Source organism: Protopterus annectens, chromosome 6.part0 (assembly GCF_019279795.1).
Source record: "Protopterus annectens isolate FY-2018-M chromosome 6.part0, PAN1.0, whole genome shotgun sequence".
NCBI classification, from domain to species: Eukaryota; Metazoa; Chordata; order Ceratodontiformes; family Protopteridae; genus Protopterus; species Protopterus annectens.
The window spans coordinates 182,189,576-182,215,443 of record NC_056737.1 but is presented as its reverse complement, the minus strand read 5'-3'; the positions used below and the strand labels follow the sequence as shown (position 1 = coordinate 182,215,443).

Sequence of the window (25,868 nt, the reverse complement as noted above, 5' to 3'; positions counted from 1 at the left end):
TGATCTGAAGGGGAGGGATCATATCCACATGGAGATTGAAATGTTGACCTGTACTTTGAATTCTAACCTTTCTAACGGGTGGCCTCACAATTCTTGTAACTATGGCTTCATTGGCAGCTGAGAGAGTTTATCCCCAAATCTACAACTACTGCTGATATATGGCATTGGAGGAAGATTACTACTGGTCATTCTTCATTTTTTCCTTTGAACTTTATTTTATTTAACAGTAAGACAGCAACTATCGTGAACAGAGGGAATCCACTGAAGCATCCAAGAGGGTATGGGAGAGGGCAGCAAAACAGTAAGGGGGAAAGGAAGGAAGGGATGGAGCGGAGGTAATGTGTTAAAGCAGTTAATATGTCAGGCTAGAGAGGTTTATTGTCTCCTTTTGATGTCAAGCAAATGTAATGTAAAGTAATGATGACTAACAGGTACTGCTGCTTTAACATGAAGTATTGTTTCATTGTATGTTGATGTTTTCATTTCACTTTTTTTAACAAAGGAGGGTGGACGTGAGAAGAGTTTTAGATATTGGCCAAGACTGGGCTCCCGACATAACACTGTTACTTATGGAAGGTTTAAGATAACCATCCGATTTCGTACAGACTCTGGTTGCTATGCAACAACAGGCCTGAAAATCAAGCACCTTCTGACTGGACAAGAGCGGACAGTTTGGCATCTTCAGTACACCGATTGGCCAGACCATGGCTGCCCAGAAGATTTAAAAGGGTTTCTGTGTATGTATGTTTTATTTTCTAATTACTGTTGTTTTTAGTATGTAATGCAACAATGTAAATGCGATAATTGTGTTAAGTAATTACTGTTTTATTGTTTATATAGTACAACACTGTATATATAATAACTACACTAACTATTGTTGTCTTTTTAGTTTACAACAGTGTATGTATGATGAGTATAGTAACCACTGTTGTCTTTTTAGTGTATCTGTACATCATTGTATGTATGGTGGCTACACTAAGCAGTCACTGTTTTTCCATACTCAGGTAAACAGGGGAGTCATAGAAGGTTCAAGACTACTGGGTCTTGTGACCATTATGCCCTTCTAGTTCTACCCCTCTCAAAGTGGGCTAGGCCAGTCCAGAATGGGAAGAATTTGTTCATACGTTCATAGGTGGGTACTAGGCAATCGGCCCTAGGGCCTATACAAGCCTAGCCATAACAATTCCCTGGCTATTTATTCCCACAGTATTTACTTCCCTGGACCCCTGTCAAGCAGGGTGACTGACATGATCCCGGAGGTGAATTTCCTATCTTCCATCCAGTCATCAAGGTTTCTTTTGAAGAGGGCCAAAGAGGTGCTCTGCTTGACAGGTATAGGCAGTCTATTACAGAGTCTGGGGGAGTCTCTGGGTCAGGAACCTGTACCTCCAGCATGTTTTGTTCATTGTGTTGACAAGGTTTAGATCCCTGTAGCATGTGTCTCTGAGGGATTGGGATTTCTTTTAAGTACAGCATGTCCAACAGCTCTGGATTTGACATGGCCTTGTATGTTAAGCAGAGATCGAGTAGATGATATGCGACAGAGTATAGATGAAGTTTTTTTAGATGGTCAGCATAGGGCATTTGCTTTAGGTCTGTGATTCTTTTAGTGAGGTATTTCTGCTCCCTTTCCAGTTGTTGCAGATATCTTGAGAGGTACATACCAAATGGAGCATTGTATTCTATAATGGGTCTAATGAGGGATGAGTACAGTGGGACAAAGACCTCCTTTTTTCTGGATGAAAAGCCATTAGTGATGAGGTGTGCCACATAGAAGGATTTCCTGACTGTTGTGGCGACATGGTTATCGAAGGTGAGACCGCTGTCCACCTGTGTCCCTAAGTCTGTTATCACACTTTCGGTGTTTAGTGTACTGCCACCTATGTGGTAATTCATGGCTACATGTTTTTTCCCCAAAGGGGGTAACTATACATTTCTTGGCATTGAGCTTAAGCCCATGGCTCTGACATCAAGCATCTATTTCTGTAAGGTCCTTTTGTAGAATATCCACATCATTTGGGGATTCAATAATGACTCCCAGTTTGCAGTCATCTGTGAACTTTGTTAGCCAGAATCCCTTAGTTTTGGCCTGTACTTTAGAGAAGTAGATGCCAAACAAGAGCGGTCCCAGGACTGAACCCTGAGGTACTCTATTTGTCTGGAGCTGGATTTGGAGTCAGCTACTTTTACAGTGTGGGTTCTGTCAGTAAGCCAGTTGGCAACCCATTGAGTGACGTAGGGATTAATGCCCATCTTAGTAAGTTTATCTATGATTCCAGAGTGGGGGATGGTGTCAAAGGCCTTGGCGAGGTACAGATAGGCTGTGTGGACCACCTTACCCTGGTCCACATCTCTGGAGACTGATTCGAAGAAGTCAATCAGGTTCAGGAGACAAGATCGTCGGTTCACGAACCCAAACTGCTTGAGGTCTAGTGTTTGAAGGTTGCCAATGGGGCAGTAGTGACTGGGATCCAAGGTGGATCCCCCCCTTGTGGAGTGGGATAACTGTAGCTGTGCGCCACTCAGTGGGCATGAAGCCTGAGGTGAGGCTATGATTAAACATGACACTTAGGTGAGGTGCCAATTCATTTTGTAGTTAATGTAGTACACAGCCTGGGATGTCATCTGGTCCCATGGATGCTGTATTCTTAGCTTTGGCAAGTGCGTTTTTTACCTATGTGGCCGTTATTACCGGAATTTGGCAATCTTTCAGTATTCAGATGGGCCCTTTAGGGGGTTAGAGGGGGGTGAAGTTTGCACTGAATCGATCTGCCAGGATATTGGCAATATCCTTGGGATCAGTATATTTAATGCTATTCTGTTGTAGCTCAGAGCAGATCTGAGTATTGCCATTTAGATTCTTGACATAGCTATAGAATGCCTTGTGGTTGTCTTTGGAATCTTTGGTAATTTTATTTTCGTAACTAGCTTTGGAGGATTTTTTGAGGAATCTCAGCTTCTTACTGAGGCTGGTAAGGGAATTTTTTGCATCCTGGGATTTTCCTCTTTTCTGCAACAATTTCTTCCTTTTGTTATAAAGTTTGTTTATGGCAAGGGACTACCAGATTGGCTTCCTTTTTGTACAGGAGAGCATCTTGGTTCTATTGGGGATGGCACGATTCATGCACAAGTGGATGTGCTCGTACAGTGCCTTAGTGTAGGATACAGCAGTTGAACTTTCAGTTCCCGTCAGCATGGGTGTCATGAAGTTTGGCTTTGGAGAAGTTTTTTTATGGAGGTTTCCTTACTGGGGGTGGGGGTGGGATGTGGATGTCAAGGGTGATTAGCTTATGGTCAGACCTGACCAACAAGGGGGTGACCACAGGTGTGGAGCATTGATTTCCCATGTTGGTAATGACCAGGTCTAGGATATTGGAGCCCCTGGTGGAACTAAGGCTTAGTTGATCCAGGGCATTGGAATATATGAATTCCAAGAACCGTTGGGCAAAGATCTTAATATTTCCAGTATGTTTAGAAAGGTGTAGTGAGAATCCTGGGGCATGGTGGGGGATCTGTAGCGAGCTACAATTTGGATTGCAGTCTTACCTAGTGTTAGTTGCACCTGGAGAATTTCAGACACATTGTGTTGGGCAACTAGCCTGGTGTTATGAATATCCTTGGTGAATATGGACACTCCTCCACCTTTACTGCTTCGGTCCTGGTTTGGTGGCCGAAAAGTGTGTTAAGGGTTGTAGCCTGGTATTGCATGGATGCTCTCTGGAGCCTTGAACCAGGTCTCAGTTACTGCACAGATATCGATGTTCTCCATTTTTAGGAGTGCCTCAAGAGAGTGCATTTTGAGGTTTAGACTTCTAGCATTGAGTAGCATTACCTTCAGACTTGTGACTATCCATCTAGTTATCCAGATTCCATTTGAAGGAAGGTAGTGTATCACAGTGTTTATCTGCAAGATTAATCTATTTCAGAGGTAAGGGAGGCACTGTTTAATGATTCTGTCTACCTTGTTTTACTCCCTTCTGAACAGGTTTAGATCTCTTCTTCTGGTATTTATGGGACCACTTAATTTGTGAAGATACAAAAGATCCTGGACTACTGGGTACCTGATTGCTCAGAAGGCTTCAACATCTCCAGTATTACCTTCTTGGATTACCATGCATTCTATTGATAATGGCAGTTCTGTTGAAATTGAAGGTGCCAGTTGTAAAGAGGAGCATAGCGCATCTAACAGACAAGGTCATACTCATATCCCCGTGAATTTGCAGGATCTTGACTTCATTGTGATACACAAGGTAACTGTGTGCACCGATGTTGTCTTTTCCATCCACCTCAACCTGTGGGTTATTAGATCTGACCTGAATCCAGTGAATCCAAGGCTAATATCTCAGAGTCTTCAGTTCCAAAGTTCTGCCTGCTCTATCCATAATACACTGCTGTTGTGGATTATCAGATATCGCTTGCTGCTTTTGCATCCAGTGTGGTCACCAAAGCTCCTTCAGTTGAGATAAGTGATTTTTTTTTCTTGTCTTCCAATGTTTTTCTCTTCCTCCTCTAACTTTTGATTTTAAATATTAGTATGATAGTTGTAGCATAGATCTTGCAGTATTTTAAATATGTTCCACCTTTTTTTCTCCCGTTTCTCCTTTTGCTGTCATTCTCCTTCAGTCTCTCAGAATTCTCATAAAGTTGTAGTTCCCCCCAGAGATGGACCTTATTGGAGCAAGGACCAGGTGGTGGATGCTATTGCTGTTGCTGCAGCCACCAAGAAGGAGAACTCTGAGGAGAGCTTTACAGTTTACCTCACCAACAAGGAATTTCAGGTATTGGACCACCTTGGGAAGTGCATTTATGTTTCATCCATCTTTGAATTGTATACACTGAACTACTTGGCTCATCTGACAAGGCTTCAGAGATATTTGATTTCAGAGATGTCAAAGACAGTGTCAACACAGCAACTATTAGAGGCTGAAAAATCTTCAGCTATCTTCTACACATCCATCAACAATGTATCCATGAAACTTTTCTTGAATACTGCAAACAGTATGGCTCACACACCATGCCTGGAAACATTTATGCAACTTCATGGACTGTTTCAGTGTATCCTTGCTAAATTTCCCATTCAATGGTTCCACTCTTGATCAGAAGTGAACATGAAAGGAAGGTGCTGGTGGGAATAGAAACAAGAAGAAAACAGACAGCAATCAGTCTAAGTGGCAACATAGGCTGTAACACCAGCGTTAACATGGGTAGTCTTAATTTTAGATTACGTAATGCCTTTGGATGCAGCTATCAGTTTGGGGTAATTGTTCCTATCTGGAGAGTTAAACTTCATTTCTTGAAAGTGTACATAGTTTGTGTATTTGTTATAAGTTAATAGGGGATAGGGTTGTTCTTAAAATGTATTTTTGAGGGCTTTCATTAAAGCAAAGTGTCATGAAAAATGTGACTAGGTTCAAATATAGATGAGAAGAAACAGCTGTATAAAAGATCAGCCTGCCAAACTTTGTGCATCTAAGAAATGTTGGAAATACACCTTCAAAAAAAAAAACTGTCATGTAAAGTAGGTGGGAGCAGTAGCTTTTTAACAGAATGGTACTCTGCTCATGTTATCTTGGAATGTTAATGGCCTTACAGGTACAGGCAACAGTATTGGATTATATTAAGAAATGCAGAGTGCAAATGATTTTGCAGGAGTCACGTTTGGAAAGAAATGAGCATATGAATTTGACAAGTAAGGGATTCCAAGATTTTCAGATATTCAGACTGCACTTTTGTCACAGAAAGCAGCTCATTAACAAGTAAGAGCTTTAGTTCTATGCACTAACTGCCATAGTTAGGTTCATAGGTTAGTACTAGGCTATTTGCCCTTTTGGTCCTTTTTAAGCCTAGTCAAATTTCTGAACTCAAAGGAAAGAATCAAACCCTGTACCTTGTGTCTGTAAAGTAAACACTTTAACTGTTATACCAAACCCCAGGATGGATATTCATCAGGATATTGGTAACAAAGGAAGAGACTAGTAATAGTACTGATTGCTTGAAGGGCTCCAACAGTGATAGAAGAGTGCAAAAGATGTTAATGGTAGAATTATGGTAGTAAGGGGCTATTGGAAAGAGAGAGAGATTATGCAAGCTTGTCTTCACATTCCACCAAAAACTGCTATTATGGACAATAACAAAAAACTTAACAAAAAGTTGGGAGAAATAATCAGCTTTCAGCAAGGAATATTACTTATAGGTGGGGACTAAAAATTGGTTTGCAGTAATGAGGATGTATCAGGGGGATATGAAGGGAAAATATAATAAAAGACAATATATTTATGAAAATATTTGGCATGGAAGATGTGACTTCAGTAGTAAAAGCTGAGAAAGAATTTCATATTATTCCCCAGGCTACATTAACTGGGCTAGACAGGATAGAATTTAAATTTCAAAGGAACATGTGCATTTAATTGGAAACTTCAGGACGCATCCTGTAACTATTTCAGATTATATAGTAGTAAAGATTAAGATAAAAATACAGGGTAATGAAGTAATAAAAATGAGGCACTGATGCTTTCCCATCTACCTATTAAAAAGAGAGGAATTCAAGGATTAGGTAGTGGAAATTATTCGAGAGTTAATGGAGAAGATAAAAATTTCTTCAGAAGGGATAGCCAGTGATTGGGATAACATGAAAATGGAGTTTTCAAGTATGGTAAAAATAAAAGAGGAAGGTGTATGTTTGAGAAGTAATATGAATTATTTAAAGGGACTGACAAAGGTTGAAGTATTGCAGAATAAGGGGAATCCCACAAAACAAGAGGGCTGAGTAAAGGAGGGCAATGACATCCCTAGAGCTTGATACAACCCCTTTGTTTATAAGCTGAAAATGCTTTCTTACAACAGTTGACACATATTTGTCAAAAGGTAGGTCACTGTCCACATAAGTTTCCAAATCCTGAACAACTGGGTCCACTTTTAGGACTGTATTGTCAGTGTGGCAGTTCCCTGGGGTAGATGACTTTCCAAAGGCTATAATAATACAAATATTGGCATTACATTTCCATCTGTGATTTTGGCACCAGTTATTTATTTGAGACAGACCTTCCTTCAGGGTGGCTAAGTCAGTTTAATAGTATTTTAAAATGAGGTGAAGCGCCAGTATCTTCGAAGAAAGCTGTTGTGGCTGTATTACCCAAAGAGAGTAAAGAGCCTTCAGACCCAGCTTCATGTAGACCCATTTCATTTTTAAACCCTGATTATTAAGTATTTATGTCTCTACTAAAAGAATGGTAAAGGTGTTGCTGAAATGGATAGATATGGATCAATGTGGTTTTGTAGATTGAACTTCCAAGATGGCTGCAGATTGAATAATGGCTTAATTCTAGCTCTTCCAGTGTGAACACAGAAACTCAGCAGAGAAAGACAGTGGACTTATATTTCTGGGTAAATTTCAGTAACTGGCTAGTAAGTGCGCTGCCTGGATGCCAGGAAAAAGGAAATACAGTGGACCTGAAAGGAAATCAGCTATAAAATGTGAGGAAACAACACTGACTGGGAAAAGTACTGCAGCTGTTCAGCAAAGTGCAAGCTCCAGACATGACTTCCAGCAACCTAAAGGAAAGTATAAGACAACTGCACACAGTCCTAATTAAAAACACTGATGGGGTATATCAACTAAAATAACAAAAGTGTGGAAAAAATGGAAGAAACCTTAAACAGATATTTAGATGAGGTGATAAAACTGCAAACATTTAGCAATAATTCTGAGGGAAGCAGAATTTAAGAAAATACTACTGCTGTTGGTTAGTTTTGATACAGAGAAACATTCAACAGATTTTATGAGTAGGGCAGTAGAAGCATTTGCATTTCCAGGTACAAAAATAAGGTTAATTAGAAGGATGTATGAAAGATCAGAGAATTAAAGTGGGAGGGTTCCTCTCTGATAAATTGTGTTTGAACAAGGGGAACCAGGCACTGAGTGTCTTTTTTTTCCCTTTGTTGTTTGCTTTATATTTAGAGCCACTGATAAAGAAAATAAGGGACTCAGAAATTCAAGGATATAATTGTATGGTAATCAAGAAAAGTTGGTTTTATTTGCAGATCATATTTTATACTTGATAAATCCATAAAAGGACATTTTGATGTTGCAAACCGTTTTGAGACAGTTTCAAGAGTTTTCAGTATATAAAATAAATGAAGATGAAACAGACTACAACACTGAACTATGTACCCACACACAGATTGGTTCAGCAGTACCCATATTTATGTTATGGCAACAATGGATGTTTGGGAAGAGACTAAACAAAATACAACAAAAACTAAGAAACTGGAAGCCCTTGTTTAGGGATACAGTGAAAATGTTTCTCTTTTTATTTTTAGTTTTATATACAGATCAGACATATTTTTGTTAACAAGAGGAGAAGTGGATAGCAATGAGAAATAGAGTTTAAGGAATTTATCTGGGAGGGGAAGAGGGCAAGAGTTAAGGGCTGATCCTCCCAGTATAACAAGGTTGCTTAGGATTTTAAGAGGTATTTTAGAACTACACGGTTAAGGCATTATATGTAACTCAAGTAGAAGGTGATAATTCAAAGAACAGAGGGATGATGATGAAGCAAGATGCAAATTCAAAAAATAAGGAACGTGTGTGATTTTGTATTCAGATCCTTAAGGAGAATAACGACAGCCATACAGAATATTCAGAAATACAGGCAAAGGAATCCGTACGTGTAAAACTTTACAATACAAAAAATAAGACAACAAAGCGAAAGGTAGAAAAGAAGATTAGTAATGGAGGAGTGAAAGAAATAGAAACTGAGGTTATGGAGTACCTGTGAAGTGAAGGATTCAGTGTAGAAAATCTAATTCAGAAAGTACCATAACAGGATAGAGCAATGGATATCCAAATTAAGGGGAAACCAGTGGAACGGGAAGCATTTGGTCAGGTGCCATATGAAGATATTTTGGAGCCTTCCAGGAAACCAATATAAATGTTCACTTGAAGCTGGACAGCAAGGAAAGGAACAGGAAACTCTGGAAACTCTGATGCATTCAGTGTTCAGGAGTGATAGGCCAGTGAGTTCCCATATGACAGAGCAACAGATGGCACAGGATGAAATTGAAGAAAATGTGCCACAGGGAGATACTATAGAACTTTCTGTAGAATGCCCGCAGGAAATGGAAAACAAAAAATTTGCCTTCGGTTTAGAAGAAAGTGAGTTAAGAGAAGAGTTGTTTGATGTAATAGACATAGATAGACATATTAAGAACATTGAAAGAAATAGACTGCAGAAGGTCAATAAAACCCCAAAAGTCAGACATTTCATAAAACAAATGAAAGTAATAATTAGGACTGTCCATAGAGATTCATGCAGTATAACAGAAGTAAACATAATGCATCAGAGATACTTCAGGTGCAGCTAACATTGGGTAAGACAGTGATTCAGGTCATAGCCTGCTATAGGTCCCCAACCATGTCCCAAGACTCACATTCCATGTTCCTAAGCACCCTGGAGAATATTAGGGTCCAACCTAACACTCTCTTACTAGGCGACTTCAACTACCCCGCCATTAAATGGGTAAACTACTTATGTACCAACACACTTGCCCAATGTTTCCCTGAGTTCATTAATTCCAATTCCCTGGACCAGCTCGTTTTTACCTCCACTAGAGGTAGCAACATCCTTGACCTGGTCATTACTAACATGGGCGACCATTGTTCTACACCAATAGTCAGCTCCTCCCTGGTTAGATCCGACCACAAACTTATCAGCTTGGAAATCCACCTCCCACCTCCCTACCCCCAGCAAAAGTAACCACCATGAAAAACTTCTCCAAAGCTAACTTTGGGATCCTAAAAACAGAGGTGGCTAAACTTCATGGCACCCGTGCAAATGGAGAATAGTTGCGTGACTGCAGAATCATACACCAATGCCCTGTGCGAACACGTACACAAATGCATCGATCTTGCCATACGCAATAGAATCAAGACACTCTCCTCCAAAAAAAGGAAGCCAATCTGGTGGTCACCTGCCATAAACAAACTCTACAACAGAAAGAGGAAACTGATGCAGAATAAGGTGAAGTTCCAAGACTGGAAAAACTCCCTTATCTGCCTCAACAAAAAGTTGAGATCCCTCATCAAATCCTCTAAAGCTAGGTATGAAAACAGAATTACAGCAGATAATAAAGGCAACCACAAGGCCGTCTATAGTTATGCAAAGAATTTCCATGGCAATACCCAGATTTGCTCTGAGCTACTGCACAATGGTACCTCCTATACCGAGCCAACAGATATTGCCAGTATACTGGTCAACAGGTTCAGTGCCAACTTTACCCCTCCCCCCAATGACCAATCACAATACCAGTAGATTGAAAGGCATCCAGTATTACTGCTGCACAGGTTAAAACAGCACTGTCAAAGGCAAGAATACAGCTTCTGTGGGACCTGACAGTATCCCTGGTTGTGTTCTACATGAACTACAGAGTGATCTGGCACCTCACCTGTGTGCCCTGTTCAGTTACAGCCTTACCTCAGGCTTTGTCCCTGCCAAATGGCACACTGCTACAGTCATCCCACTCCACAAAGGAGGAGCGACTGCAGACCCTGGGAACTATCGCCCCATTAGTCTGGCGAGTCTGATATGCAAAGCTATGGAACGCATCATCATGGACCTAATAAACAAGGATATAGGTAATCTCCAAACACTGGATCCCACACAGTTTGGTTTTGTGAAGAGAAGATCATGCCTGCTCAACTTAGTCGACTTCTTTGAGTCAGTCACCAGAGTTGTGGATGAAAGCAAGGTGGTTCATACAACCTTCCTTAATCTGGCCAAAGCTTTTGTTACCATTCCCCACTCAGGAATCATAGAAAAACTCACTAAGCTTGGCATCAACCCCTATATCAGAAGGTGGGTTGCAAACTGGCTCACAGATAGAATCCACAGTGTGAAAGTAGCTGACACCAAATCAGACTGCCAATTGGTCACAAGTGGAGTCCCATAGGGTTTGGTCCTGGGTGCTCTTCTGTTTGGTATCTACTTTTCTGAGGTCCAGGCCAACACGAAGGGACTCTGGCTGACAAAGTTTGCAGACGATTGCAAGTTGGGAGCTATTATTAACTCCCCAAGTGATATTGACATCCTACAGAATGGCCTCACTGTGACCAATGACTGGTGTCAGAACCATGACCTTAAGCTCAGTGCCAAAAAATGTGTCGTCAGCCCCCAGCCCCTTTGGGAAAAACCCGGTTCCCATGAATTAGCACATTGATGGTAGTCCACTGAACACAAAAGGTGTTTTGAGAGATCTGGGAACACAGGTTGACAGCAACCTCTCTTTTGATCACCACATTGCCACTGTGGTCAGAAAGTCCTTCTTTGTGGCACATCTCATTACTAAGGGTTTTGCATCCAAGAAGAAAGAGGTCATTGTCTCCCTCTACTCTTCCCTCATTAGGCCAGTCATAGAGTACAATGCCCCATTTGGCATGTACCTCACTAGACACCTGCAACAACTGGAGAGACCACAAAAGTACCTCACAAAGAGGATCCTAAGCCTTAAACACTTGTCCTATATGGACAGACTCGAAAAACTCCAACTATTCTCTGTCTCATATCGCCTACTTAGAGGAGAGCTCTGCTTAACTTACAAAGCTATGTCTGACCCAGCTCTGTTAGAAATGCTACATCTAAAGAAATCCCAATCCCTCTGCACCACATGCTCCAGAGACCTCAACCTCATTACCACAGTTAACAGAACATGCTGGAGGGACAGGTTCATAACCCAGAGACTGCCCATGCTATGGAACAGACTTCTCATACATGTCAAACAGAGCACCTCGCTGACCCTCTTCAAGAGAAATCTTGATGAGTGGATGGGAAACAGAAAATTCACCCCGGGGATAACTCCAGTGGCTCTACTTGACAGAGGCACTGGGAACTAAGGTCAAGTGGCACTATGCCAGGGTAATCCTATGGCTAGGCTTATAAAGGCCCCAGGGCCATTATCCTAGTACACACCTATGAACCTATATATTACTGTGCAGCTAAATTAATAACTGATAAACTTCTACCACAAGAAAATAGGGCAGTGACGGAAAGGAAGGGGAGAAATCGAATACCATCATGGAAGTATCGAATAGAGAAAACTATAAAGCAATTAAGGTAAGTGTCACTGTTAGAAGAGGGAACAGATCAACAGAAATGCTTAGAAAGATAGATGTGAGAAAAGCAATGCATAGTATTAGATCAGACCAGGATCTATCATGCACTATTGCAAATAAACTAAAAAATCTCAGCACAGGCAGAAAAATGTAGAAGATACGCCGATAAATATAAAGGAAAGGTACAAAATAAGCAATTTTATTGATGACTCCAAAAAAGTTTTATAGAGAATTGGGAAACAAGGTAAAAAGACTGCCACAAAAAGAAGAAATAGGTATATTTTGAAGTATCTATGGAGATCTTGTGGAACGTAACAGAGATTCTAAATGGATAGAAGTAAAAGAAAGAATAAGAAGTTTAAATGTGCAGGATATGAAATGGGATGCAGTAACAGCCAGAGAGACTGAAACAAAGTTAAGGAAAGCCTCTAATTGGAAATTCCCAGGCCCAGATGCAATACCTAACTTTTGGTTAAAAGTATTAACATCTTTGCATGAAGATTTAGCCATGAGTAAGAACTACTTATATGCACACCCCGAACAGGCACCAACCTGGCTTACAACAGGAAAAACATTGCTCCTACTTAAGAGTCATCTTGTATGGTTCCCTAAAAATTATAGACCGATAACTTGCCTTCTCATGACGTATAAAGTATATACGGGAATTGATGCCGACAGAGTTTATAGTAATTTAGAAGAAAACTCAATTATGGCAGTAGAACAAATGGGTAGTAAAAGAAAGTCATATGGAACAAAGAATTATTTGTTAAAGTCATAGTGGAGAACTGTAAAAAGGGGAAGAATCTGAGTATGGCATGGATTAACTACAAAAAAGCATTTGATAGTATCCCACATTCATGGATGAAAGAGTGCTTAAAAATGTATAACACACATCCTACACTGATTGACTACATTACAGTAATGATGAAACAGTGGCAGACCACTTTACAATTAAGCCATGATAAAGGACAAAATCTGAAGTAGGCAGACTTCATTCGTCTGCAACCTGTGGGTATCGGATCCGACCTCGGATCCGAGCCGGCAATTCAAAAGCTTAGGCTCCGAGCTCCTAGCTCCTCCCTCTTACCCATAACCCCTTGCCAAGCCCTGACTGACCTCAGATTTCGTTTGCCGCTTTTCAAGTAGCTACGGATTCTTGAGCTCCTGGCGTTTTTTTGGTGACAGATAAGTTTGTCTGACTAAAAAAGTTTACAAATTCTCTAATTTTGTTTCAGATTTTATTAGTGTTGATTGTGTTAGGCTTTCCTCTCTCTTTTTAGTTAATATTTCTCGGGTTTTGCGTAGTTAGTGTGTGTGTGTTGTGTTAGGCCTTCAGGGTTTATTATGTCTGAAGCCCATAAGGCTGTTTTCTCCAAATGTACCGAGTGTGGCCATAAGCTGTCCCCAGCGGATGGCCACACTCGGTGCGTTAAATGCTTGGGGGTTGAACACCTGTCATCTGGTTGTACCATTTGTGCAGGGTTCAACCCCCGGGCTTTGAGGGAGCGGAGGTCGAAGCTGGTGCTGGCGGGTCTTTTACCTCCAGATACCGCCGCTTCTGCCCTTCTACTCAGCAACCTGTTGCTGTGGGCTCTCCCCCTCCGGCTGGGACTCAACCTCCCTCTAAGTTGCCAGAGGGGAAAGAGTCCTCTAGGGAGAGAGAGAAGAAGGAGAGGCACAGGGAGAGGCACCACAAAAGGAGAGCCGAAACTTCCAGTTCGGCTCCTCCATCTAAGCGGGCCTCCCCTGTGCCTTCTAGCTTTCCTCCTCCTCGGCTCCACTCCCCTCGGTTCTCTCCTGGACCCGAGGAGGAGGAGGCTAGCCCTTCTAGGAGGTCTCCGAGGCTCTCTAGGTCCGCTTCGGTGGCCTCCACCAGGTCAACTTTTTCCATGAGCGAAGCTGATATGGACCGGATGATGAGGAAATTCATCCAGGCCCAAATGCAAATGGGAGTGCTCCTAGCCCCCCCCCCCATCCGGGAGGGGCTTCGACCCCTTTTTTCGCCCCCTTGGCTCCTTCTCCGACCCATACCACGGGTTTGGAGCTGTCGGCGCCGGGCAGACTTGGATCCGGGGGTGGGTCGGATCCGATGGGTCGGCGCACCTCGGATCCGTCCCATCCCTTGAGTGCTTCGGGTACTTCGGACCCGACCTCTCGGACGGAGCCGAGGGCCGAGCCTCGGATCCGAGGGAGCTGGTGTGTCTTCGGCTCCGTCCAGGTCGGAGCGCACCGGTCTCTCGGATCCGACGGTTTCGGCTCCGACTCCGATCCGCGGCCGGATCCGAGTGGGGTCGGCTCGGGTTTAGAGAAGCTGGCTCCCCTCGGCCTTCGGCGTAGTGGAAAGGGCACTGTTGAGGACGCCGGACCCCGGTCCCTGCCACGGCTCCATCCCGCACTCCCTTGCAGTTGGGCCAGGCCCCCACCAGCCGGTCCCAGGGACAGCCCGCCTCGATGTCCCAAGTGGTTCCCTTGGAACATCTAACTGCTGAAGAGTACTCCTCGGACAGCCCCCCCGATGAAGTACCTCGGAAGCGTAAGTGCAAAAGGAGGCACATGGACTCCCCCGAGTCCGTTACTGAAGACACAGACTTGGATGAAGGGGAAGGCTCCCCTAGGTCACCCCCTGAGGACGTCTCATTTGGAGACATTATGGAGATGTTAAGGATCAGGGGGGGGTGGTCTGCCCCCAAGGCTTCCTCGGACGAGTCTGTGTTCTTGGAGGCATTCGAGGCGGCCCTTCTGCCTCTTGGCTGTCGCCTCCTGCTGACCCTCTGGTGGATCTTATTTCCATCAGAGCGTGGAAGGATCCGGACACCGTTGAGCCTGTCCCCAAGCGCCCGGACCGCATCCTTTCCCCTCCGGCGGACCGCACTCACTGGAGCAAGGGCCCCCCAGTAGATGCCATGATGATGGCTGCAGCCACGAAGAGGGAATTGGCCCAGGAGAGTCCCTCCATGCATCCTCCGGGCAAGGAGTCCCGCTCGATGGATCGCACTGGGAAGCGAGTTTTCAGTTCAGCAACCTTCTCTTTGAGAGCGCTGAACTACATGGCACATGTCATTAGGATGCAGCGGGATCTGATTAAAGAATACGCTGCATCTCCCCCGGAGTCCATGTCGAGTGAGGATAAACAGGTATATTCCACCCGAATGGCCACTCTCAGATCAGTTTCCAATACGTCTATGCGGCTACTTTCTCATGCTACTGAGGGAGCCGCTAGAGCCAGCGGAGCAGGCCTAGTCATGTGGCGACAGGCCTGGCTCCGCCACTGTGATTTTGCAGAGCCCTTCAAGGCGACCTTCGCGAATGCCCCCTTCGATGGTTCTGCCTTGTTTGGCAAGACTGTTCACGAAACATTAGTCCAGAGCGAAAAGGACGGGAAGACGCTGTCTGCCGTCGGAGTCCGCTTCTCAGCTCCCCAGAGGTCCTTCTCTAAGAACCAAAAGGGACAGAAGAAGATGTGGTTCCGGAAATCACAGCAGTCCCAACCTGCTCCGGATAACCAGTCCTTCCGTGGCAGAGGAGGACGGGGAGGTCGTCGTCCTAGAGGCAGGGGGGCTCCTAGCAACTTTGGGTCCAGAGAACCTTTCTCTGATAGACCCACGCAGCAGCCCTGAAGGGTTGCCCGGCTGTCCGTCTCTGGAGGCAGTCGGGGGGCGGTTTTCGAGGCACCTGACTTCTTGGGAGTCCATAATAACAGACAGTTGGGTGCTTCGTGTCATATCCAGAGGTTATTCAATTCCCCTATTCAAGGTTCCCAAATCTCGCAACCTCCCAGATGTTCCACCCGACCAAAGGGAGGCGGCAGCTGTCAAAATCGGACAGCTGCTAGAAAAAAGAGCTATCCAGCGCGTCCCCCGAGATCAAACCGGATTAGGGTTTTACTCCAGGTTCTTTTTGGTGCCAAAGAAAATGGGGGACCTAAGACCAATCTTAGATCTTTCCCAGCTGAACCTATCAGTAACCAAGCAAAAGTTCCGGATGGTCACCCTGCAATCTATACTTCCCCTCTTGAGGGAGAACGACTGGATGTGCTCCATCGACCTCAAGGACGCGTACTACCACATTCGCATGGACAGACGATCCAGGAGGTTTCTTCGCTTCCGGCTGGGAGCCAGTCATTATCAGTTCAGGGTCCTCCCCTTTGGTCTCACCTCAGCCCCCAGGGTGTTCACCAAGGTGCTAGCGGTGGTAGCGGCCCACCTGAGGCTCCAGGGATTACAGGTCTTTCCGTACCTGGATGACTGGCTCCTGACGGCATCATCAAGGCATCTTCTGTGCTCAGCCAGAGACTATTTTCTTCAACTGGCCCCAGGGCTGGGCATCACGATCAACTGGGAGAAATCTTTGCTGCACCCAACTCAAGTTATAGATTTCATAGGAGGAAGACTAAACACCAGATCAATGCGAGCCTTCCTCACTCCAGACAGAATTGCCAACCTGAAGTGTCATGTGACAGCGGTCCTGCAACCATCTCCAACTGCAGCTTCGGTCCTGAGAGCCCTAGGTTCTATGGCGGCAGCTATTCCGCTTCTCATTCATGCTCGCTTACGCATGCGGGTTCTTCAATGGACCCTTCAGGTTCAGTGGTCCCCTCTTTGTTCCCCTCTCAACGCTCCTATTGCGGTCAGCAAGGCGTGCAGGGACTCCCTTCTTTGGTGGCTTCTATCTCCGGAGCCCCTGGCAGGGAGACCTTTTTGTGCTGCTTTTCCCCGAGCCACAGTGACCACGGACGCTTCTTGCCTCGCGTGGGGGGGGCATTCTGCGGGAAAGATTGTCCAAGGCACGTGGAATCCCACAGAGACGTCTTTGCATATAAATGTCCTGGAAATGAGGGCGGTGCTCCTAGCGTTGCAAGCACTTCACCACGTTCTTCCTTCAGGGACTATTGCGATTCAGACAGACAACATGTCGGTAGTCTGGTATATCAACAAACAGGGAGGAACCAGGTCTTACCCCCTTTGTCGAGAGGCCATGAGAGTCTGGGAATGGGCAATTTCCACCAAACGCTTTCTGGTAGCAACGCACATTCCGGGAAAGTCCAACATCCTTGCGGACAAGCTCAGTCGCACCATTCTTTCTCCACACGAGTGGTCTCTCAATCCTCGAGTAGCGAAGAAGATTTTTGCCGTCTGGGGGCAACCCTGTTGTGATCTTTTTGCCTCTCCCTCAAACGCCAAATGCGACAATTTCTTTGCTCTGCTTCCCCACCAGGGAGTTCCCGAGATGCTCTGGTGCATGCTTGGCCTCCCGGTCTCCTTTATGCCTACCCTCCACTTCCTCTGATGCAGAGGCTTCTGCAGAAAGCCAACAGTTTGGGGAGCAGAATGATTCTCATTGCCCCGTTCTGGCCTCGTCAACCTTGGTTCCCCTTCGTATGGTCTCACAAAATCAATCCACCCTGGATTCTGGATCCAATTCCGGATCTCATCTCCCACCCTCTGGGAATGTCGGTTCCCAATCTGCACCCTGAAGTTGACAGCTTGGCTGCTCCAGTTCCATCCTTGATTAGGACTCGGTATCTCATCACCGGTCAAGGCCATTTTAGTGGCAGCTCATAAACCTTCCACCAGGCAGGTTTATCGGAGTAAATGGAAGAGATTCTCTATTTGGGCGGTACACAGAACTTTGGATCCTTTCTCGGCACCTATGTCAGCGGTGCTGGATTTTTTAACAGACCTCTTTCATCAAGGGGCAAGTTCTTCCACGATTAAGGTACAATTGGCAGCTATCTCGCATTATCACATTGGTCATGAGACAGCTCCCCTTATGACGGCGAAATTATGCAAAACATTTCTCAAAGGGGTTTTTTTGTTGAGGCCTCCAGTCAAGGAGGTTGTACCACCTTGGGACTTGTCTTTAGTCCTGCAGGCCCTTACTGCTCCTCCCTTCGAGCCTGCAGCTTCTACAGATCTAAAGTACCTTTCCTGGAAGACTGCCTTCTTGGTAGCTATCACTTCAGCCAGAAGAGTGTCTGAGCTTCAGGCTCTATGCGTCAAGCCGCCTTACCTTTCTTTCTTCCCTGATAGGGTGTGCCTCAGGACCAGTCCATCTTTTCTTCCGAAGGTCTCTTCTGAATCCAATATTAACCAATCAATTAATTTACCTGTGTTTTTTCCCAAGTACTCAAACAAAGGAGAATACAAATTGCATTCCTTGGATGTTCATAGACAATTACGTTTTTATATTCACAGAACAGCTGGTCACAGGAAATCAGATCAGCTGTTCGTCTCCTTTGCTAAATTTGCTCTGGGTAAAGCAGTATCTAAGGTCACACTATCTAAGTGGATTGCTAATTGTATTATGCAGGCATATGACACTTCAGGTAGACCTGCTCCTCAGAGGGTTACGGCTCATTCTACTAGGGCAGTTTCCACGTCAGCCGCCTTTAAGTCCCGTGTATCATTGGATGATATCTGCGCGGCAGCTACTTGGGCCTCGCCTCATACTTTTATTTCTCATTATAAGGTGGATGTTGTTTCTAGAGGAAGAGCATCCTTTGGCTCAGCGGTGCTCCGAAACATCCTTCCATGACGGCCGCCCAAGATTCAGGTAGCTAGGGACTCTGTCCCACAGGTTGCAGACGAATGAAGTCTGCCTACTTCAGATTTAGAAGTTATGTACTCACCATAACGTTCCATCTGAGTAGGTGACTTCATTCGGATGCAACCATCCCCCCCTCCATCCCCCTGACCTTTATAGAGCGAGTAGTTATGCTGTTTTCGTGTACTGTAGTCAGTATTTTGAGGCAAACTCAATCTGAGGTCAGTCAGGGCTTGGCAAGGGGTTATGGGTAAGAGGGAGGAGCTAGGAGCTCGGAGCCTAAGCTTTTGAATTGCCGGCTCGGATCCGAGGTCGGATCCGATACCCACAGGTTGCATCCGAATGAAGTCACCTACTCAGATGGAACGTTATGGTGAGTACATAACTTCTAATTATTATCCCAGGGGTAAAAATTCAAAGGGGGATATTCCAGAGTGACTCTCTGTCACTACTGCTATTCTGCCTTGCCCTTAACCCATTAAGCTGTCTTACTTACCAGCTTAGGCCATGGGTATAATTTTACTCCTAGAAATCAACAAAGTCTAAAGACTTCTCATCTTCTCTTTGTCGATGATTTAAAACTGTATCATCAGATGAGGAACTGAAAGTACAGCTGCAAGTTATCAAAACTTTTTCAGATGATATAAGAATGTCATTTGGTCATAATAAATGTGCAACAGCAACCTTTAAAGCAGGAAAACTGCAGCACTAGGAACATAGTTTGGGACAATAATGTGATATAAAAGAACTTGAGCAAGAAGGAGTGTATAAATATTTGGAAATTGATGAAGGATCAACAGTAAAACAAGGACAAATGCAAATAAAATTTAGTAAGGAATACTTTAGAAGACTTAAATTAATCCTGAAGGCAGAGTTGACATCTAGAACAAAATCCAAGCTATAAACCAATTTGCTCTTCCTGTCCTAAGTTACAGTTTTGGAGTGACTGACTGACCCCAAAATGTGTTGGATAGATTAGATAGGAAAACAAGAAGGATGCTTCATGCTCACCAAATATTGTATAAAAATCAGTACATATGAAGATTATATATTCCTTGTTCCGAAGGAGGGATCGGCCTCCTTGAAATTGATTACATGTATAGATCTGCAATCGTGGGACTCCACACATATCTGCTGACCTCACAAGATGCAAAAGTAGTGAAAGTTTTGAAACATGTGGAGACTAAATCTAAGGTGACTTCTCTGCTTACTCTAGCAGAAGCATATCGAAGTTAAGCATGAATGGAAATCGAACGAGAAGTATATAAAAATCAGGCAGCAACTGAATGTGCCAAAAAAACAAAAGAAAGAATATAAGGTGAAGGACCAGATGAGAAAGCAAGAAATGTGGAAAATGCATAAATATAATTGCAAGTATAGAAAACTTCTGGAAGAACCTCATGTTGATCAGGAACAAACACAGGAATGGTTAAGGAGAGGTGAATTCAAACCGAGAGATGAAAGATTAATATTGGCGGCCCAAGACAGTGGGCTATGTACACGCTGGTTTACAAAGTCCATTGAACATGTAGGAGAAACAGACAAATGTAGGTTTCGTAAAACTGAATTGGAAACAGTCGCACACCACGTTGCTGGTTGTGACATACTAATTGCAGAAGGACTGTATACTGAATGGCATAATAATGTGGTAAGACTGTTGTACTGGGGATTGTGCAAACATTGTGGTACTGAAGTGGCTGAAAACACTCGAAACATGAGCCAGAAAGCATCATAGCAAATGATGAAGTCTACATCATATGGGATCATCCATTACCAACAGTTCAAAAGAAAGATGCTAGAAAACCAGACATAGTGGTCCAAGAAAAGAAGACAAAAGTAGCATTGATCATAGAAATTGCCACACCCACTGAGTACAGTGTCTTGCGTGCAAAGAGACACAAAGTCACAAAATATCAGGATCTGCAAGCAGAAACGAGAGCAATGTGGAAGAAAGATACCCAGACAGTTTCAATAGTAGTAGGAGCTATGGGTCTTATAAAAAAGAATCTATAGTCATATTTAGATATGTTACCAATACATGTAACCTGATACGAATTGCAGAAGCAGTCATTACTGGGCAGATTGCGGGGGCTGACATCAAAGACTGAAACAATACTAATTTCATGAACGTTATGCGTACTTTGACTTCAGAATGGGGTCCTTTCTCATTATGGTGTTAGAAACCCAAAAGATTTGAAGAAATTAAAAAATATATATATTCTGTTCTTAGGGTCCATTTCTCCACCCCACAGAGATCCTTTTCCAAGAAACAGAAGGGGGGAATTACTCACCAAGACTTGAGGATGAATTCAGTTTCATCAATACTACTCTCCTTTGCTTGCTGACTTATCTTTCCAATATTCTGTTCTTAAAGTGCAGAAAGTATTACTAGAACTAAGCCAACACTGGAATGGAGAAAGGAAATTTTGCCAGTAGGGATGACTGCAAGTAAGGATGTAGAAAATAGTTGAGAGGGCTGGAATTTACTGAAGAAAACTGGCAAAGGAACCAAGGAACTGGGAGCAAATAAGTTAGAGCAGGAAAGGAAATAAGAGTGTGATTGATGCCAAGAAGATGTTTGGACTGCTAGACAGAGACTAACTACCCTACCAGGGATTGATTTCACAGTATAGGCAAAGAGAAAGGGAGTCCTAAGTGAAAGATCTGCTCTGGTAGAGTTTTTATTTAAATATTCAGCAGAAGCTACTGTAAAAAAAGGGGATCATTAGTGGTACATATAAAATATTGAATAGTAAAAATTAGAAAAAGATTGAGAAGAGAGACTGTAAAAGGGGAGCAACAGAAGAACATATATGGGGCTCCCAAGTATGCAAAAAAAGTCCAGAAGTTTTAGGATTTTTACTTGGAAGTATTTGCATAGGTATTTTTTATACTTCAAGTAAACTTCACAAATAATTCCCCCCAGCAGATAGCAAATGCCGGTGGTGTGATAGAGAAGAAAGGGGTAACTTGGAACATATTTTTTGCGAGTTTAGTGAGGTGTTAGATCTTAAAAAAAAAAATCCCTACAGAACAGTGTCAGAAATATTGGGGAACCAAATAGCTGAGGAAGGAACTAAGGAACTGATTCTTTTGAGGTGAGTCACAGGATCTGAACTACCTAGACAGAGTAAGATCTTATTAAATTTAATTCTGTTGGCTGCAAAAAAAAGTGCTATAAAATGGAAATCAAAATATAAACTAAATGTATTTGAAGTATTGAATATTGTAAAACTGGTAATATACCTGGAAATGGGATCTTTGGGAAATGGAAGGAGCAAATTGCTTTGAAATAAATGGAATTTTTGGAACAATACATTCAAAATAAATGTTCAGGAGGAGTGAGGTTTAAGGGAAGGGAGAAACTGAGCAGTTTATGTAATGTTGGACTAAATGAGATTTATAAAGAAAGAAAAAACATATGTTTGTATAATGTATGTAAATGAAAAAATGTTAATATTTTTTTTTTCTATAAATGTGCTTGTGTCTTTGTCTTAAGGAATTTAATAAAGACGTTTAAAAAAAAAAAAGAAGGAAAGATGCTTTCTGCTGTTAAGGTTCATTTCCCCACCCCTCAGGTTCTTTTTCAGGAATCAGAAGTGGGAATTACTCTTTTTATGCAAGGAATGGTGATGCTGCCCCCTACATTGGTGGGGGAAAGACTTCAGTGGAGGACACCCCAAGAGTAGTGTCAGTCTGCAGAACTACGCTTTTCAGGTCCCTTTTCCAGGAAACCTCATGCCCTCGAAGTGTTGCCAGGCTGCTGCTCTCTGGAAGCAGTTAGGGGCACCTGGCTGTCTATCCCAAAGCTTAAGTGGCCATCACTTCAGGTGCTTCGGTGCTGAGAGTTGTATCCAGAGGTTTTTCCATTCTCTTTCTAAGTTCTGCAAAGGAAAACCTAAAATCCCTTCCCTGAATTCCACTACATCAGCAAGGGAAGCAGTGGTGGAAATAAGAAAAATGCTTCTGCCAGATAAGAGGATCCAGGGTCCACTCTAGATTCTTTTATTGCTGAAGAAAAACAAGGACCTCAGACTCATTATGGACCTCAGCAAGTTGAATCACTGTGTAAAACAGGTGAAGTTTTAGATGGTAATGATGCAGTCCATTTTTCCTCTGCTGAGGAAGAACAACTGGATAAGTTCAGTTGACAACAAGGATGCTTACTACCACATAAAGATGGCATAGGGTTCCAGGATGTTCCTGCATTTCTGGCTGTGAGACAAACATTACCAGTTCTGGGTGCTGCCCTTTGAGCTGACTGTGGTCCCCTGGGTTCTCACCAAGTGCATGCCAGTAGCCGCAGCCTGCATCAGGCTGCAGGGGTTCCAAGTCTTTCCTTACCAGAATGTCTGTCTCCCCACAGCAACCAGAAAGGCATCTCTTATGCAAGCCTTCAGCTGTGTCTGTCTTAGGCATCACTGTAGATTGCAACAAGTCCAATCTGGAACCGGTACTAGTCCTGGAATTCATTGGATGCCATCTGGATACAATCAGTCAAATTGTCATGTTGCTCCTTCGAGGCTATCCTGTCTACAGATTCAAGTCTCCTAATTTCTAAATTCTCAGAGGCCTCCAGCTTTCTTAGTTTTCCGGCTCCTTGGTTTGATAGCCACATCTGTTTTGTCTTGTGCTACTGACAGTGTCCTACATGAGTGTACTTCAGTGAATCCTGTTGGTTTGGTGGTCAGTTTCATTTCATCCTATGGATTTTCCCATCCATCATACCAGCACATGCTGCCACCACATTGCTTGGTGGCTGAATTATCATTACATTTCCAGCAGGTTGAGGTTGTCTTTTTGTTTTCCCTCAGCCCTAGGCCATGGTTACCATAGTTGCTTCCCTTCTGTGGCAGTGGTGGTGGTGGTGGTAGCATTTCAAAGGGAAGACAGCCCAAGGTAGGTGCTCCTAGTCAGAGGCCAATCTTCACATCAGTGTCTTGGAGATTGGAGTAGTCATCCAAGAGTTACAGGCCTTTCTTTCCACTGGTGTCATAGCCATCCAATCCAGCAACACAGCAGTGGTGTGGCACATAAAAAAAAACTTATTATATCCCTAGTGTTGAGAGGCCGTAAGAATGTAGCAGTGGGCGATGTCCTCATGACAGTTTCTGATAGCAGTGCACATCCCAGGGAAATCCAACATATCGCACAGCTTGAGCAGTGCCTCATGAGTGGTCCCTCAGTCTTGTGATAATGAAATGAGTATTCAGCTGCTGGGGCCGTCTCTGCTGTGATCTCTTTGCATCCCTTTCCAGCACCCAAGTATATCAGATTTTTTGCTATGATTTCTCCCTCCTAAGGTACAGTCACCAAGGGATGCTGTTCTTCCTGTTTGGCGCTAGGTCTCCTTTGTAGCTATCCCCCAACCCCTTTAATAATACAGTTTGCTCAGAATAAAGACATTTGCAGAGCAAAAATGATCCTCATAGACCCCTTCTTGGCTGAGACAAGTTTGGTTCCCCTTTCTCTGGCCTCATCTATTGTAACCTCCTTAGAAATTGAACCTTGTTCCAAAGCTGATTTCCCTCCCTTTAGGTCAGTCTCACCCAAATCTCAGATCCCGCAGATTGATTGCTTGGTTCCTCCAGTTCCAGTGATGGATGGAGATACCAAGCTTTCTAAGATAATTGTCTATAACCCTTTTCTTCCCAGAAACCTTCCACCAGGTAGTTTATGCTAGCAGATGGAAAATATTTTCTGTTTGGGCCTGTCCCAAAGGTTTAGATCATTTTCCATTCCTTTGGATGCAGTTCTAGATTTTTTTGTGTATATGTTTCACTCTGGTCTTAGCTATTCCACTTTCAAGGTTCAGTTAGCTTAGCTGCCATATCTAATTTTCATGCAGGCATGAGTAATATACCTACTGCACTTCTAAAACTATCAAAGGCTTTTCTGGTAGGTACCTTCCTACTTAGACCCCTTGTCAGAGATTCAGGTCCACTTTTATATCTGACTCTACTCTTGCAAGCCCTGAGTAGACTTCCATTTGTACCAGCTGCTACAGTAGATTTATTTTGATTTGAAACTGCTGTCTTATTAGACTTTTTTGGAACTTCAACCAAGCCTTATCTTGCATACCTCCTTATCTTATTTTTCTAAAGAGCATGGTATCTCTATGTACCCATCATTCCTTCCTACCTAAAGTGGCCTCTGAGTCAAACCTAAATCATCCTGTCCATTTACCAGTTTTCTTTCCCAGTTTCAGTAGCAAGGGAGAATATTTGCTCCAGTGTTTGGATGTTCATCATCAAGGTAGAATTTATCTGAACAGAACACAGGTTTTCAGGAAATCAGACCAGCTTTTTATCTCTTTCTGCAAAACTTGATTGGATAAACCTGTTACAAAAGTGACTTTACCCAGTTGGCTTTCCAGTTGTTTTTTCTGTATGCACACATTTAAAGGAATTCCTTTACCTAGCAAGCCTAGAGCTCATTCTACAAGAACTTCAACTGCTATGTACTTATTATACCGGTAGATCCACGTTGGTGTCTTCCTTCTGTCTGAACCACCCCTCCCTCCTCTTTGTTCCCCCTTCCAAATTGTCATTCCTTTAATGCTGCTTCTGGCAGACTATGCATATTGGACTGAGGCTTGTTTGGGTCAACTTGTATAGTCTCCTTTATTCCTTAGGGGAACCTTCAACCTTATTTTTTCTGTGAATGGATTCTTTCTTTTTCTGCCTTAGTTTTAGGGGAAACAAGTAGGACAAACTCAGTCCTTTGGAGAATCTATGAATGCAGCATTTTATGGATAGCAGAGGTAGAGCTTTGAGGCTGAAGAATCTGAGAAGCTAGCCCCGAATCCGGGCTGGATCAGATAACCTACAGGTTGATGGAAAAAGACAACTAAGATCTAGCATTATGATAAGTAAGTTACTTTAATTTATATACATTTTCCAACATCCTACTTTTGGATCAAGATGTGAGCTGTAACACTGTGGCCAGTGGTGTTTGCAGTTGACTGGTTAAGTCTGCTATTAAACACGGCAAGTTGGTAAGGAAGTATTGCTTATTTTAGGGCTTGTTTGGAATGTAAGAGTCCCAGTGTGTCAGAGAATTATTAAATCTTGTACTATACAAAAATTTTGAGTCAGAATTGACTAATATTTTAGAAAAGGCACGACTAGATCTTGTTGCTTTGTTAAAATCCAGGAAAGAATATGACTTATTGTAAATATAGTCTTCATTAAAAATGACTTAAGTGAATTACAAAAAG

General features: G+C 43.3%; 1 protein-coding gene across 1 annotated transcript in view; it reads left to right on the top strand.

The window, feature by feature from the left end:
* PTPN21 (protein tyrosine phosphatase non-receptor type 21) overlaps positions 1-25,868 on the top strand; it is a 1,442,744-nt gene that overhangs the window by 1,268,179 nt on the left and 148,697 nt on the right. Inside the window, exon 17 of the mRNA XM_044073481.1 lies at positions 503-737. Within this exon, the coding sequence (XP_043929416.1) occupies positions 503-737 (235 nt within the window). The remainder of the gene's footprint in view (positions 1-502; positions 738-25,868) is intronic.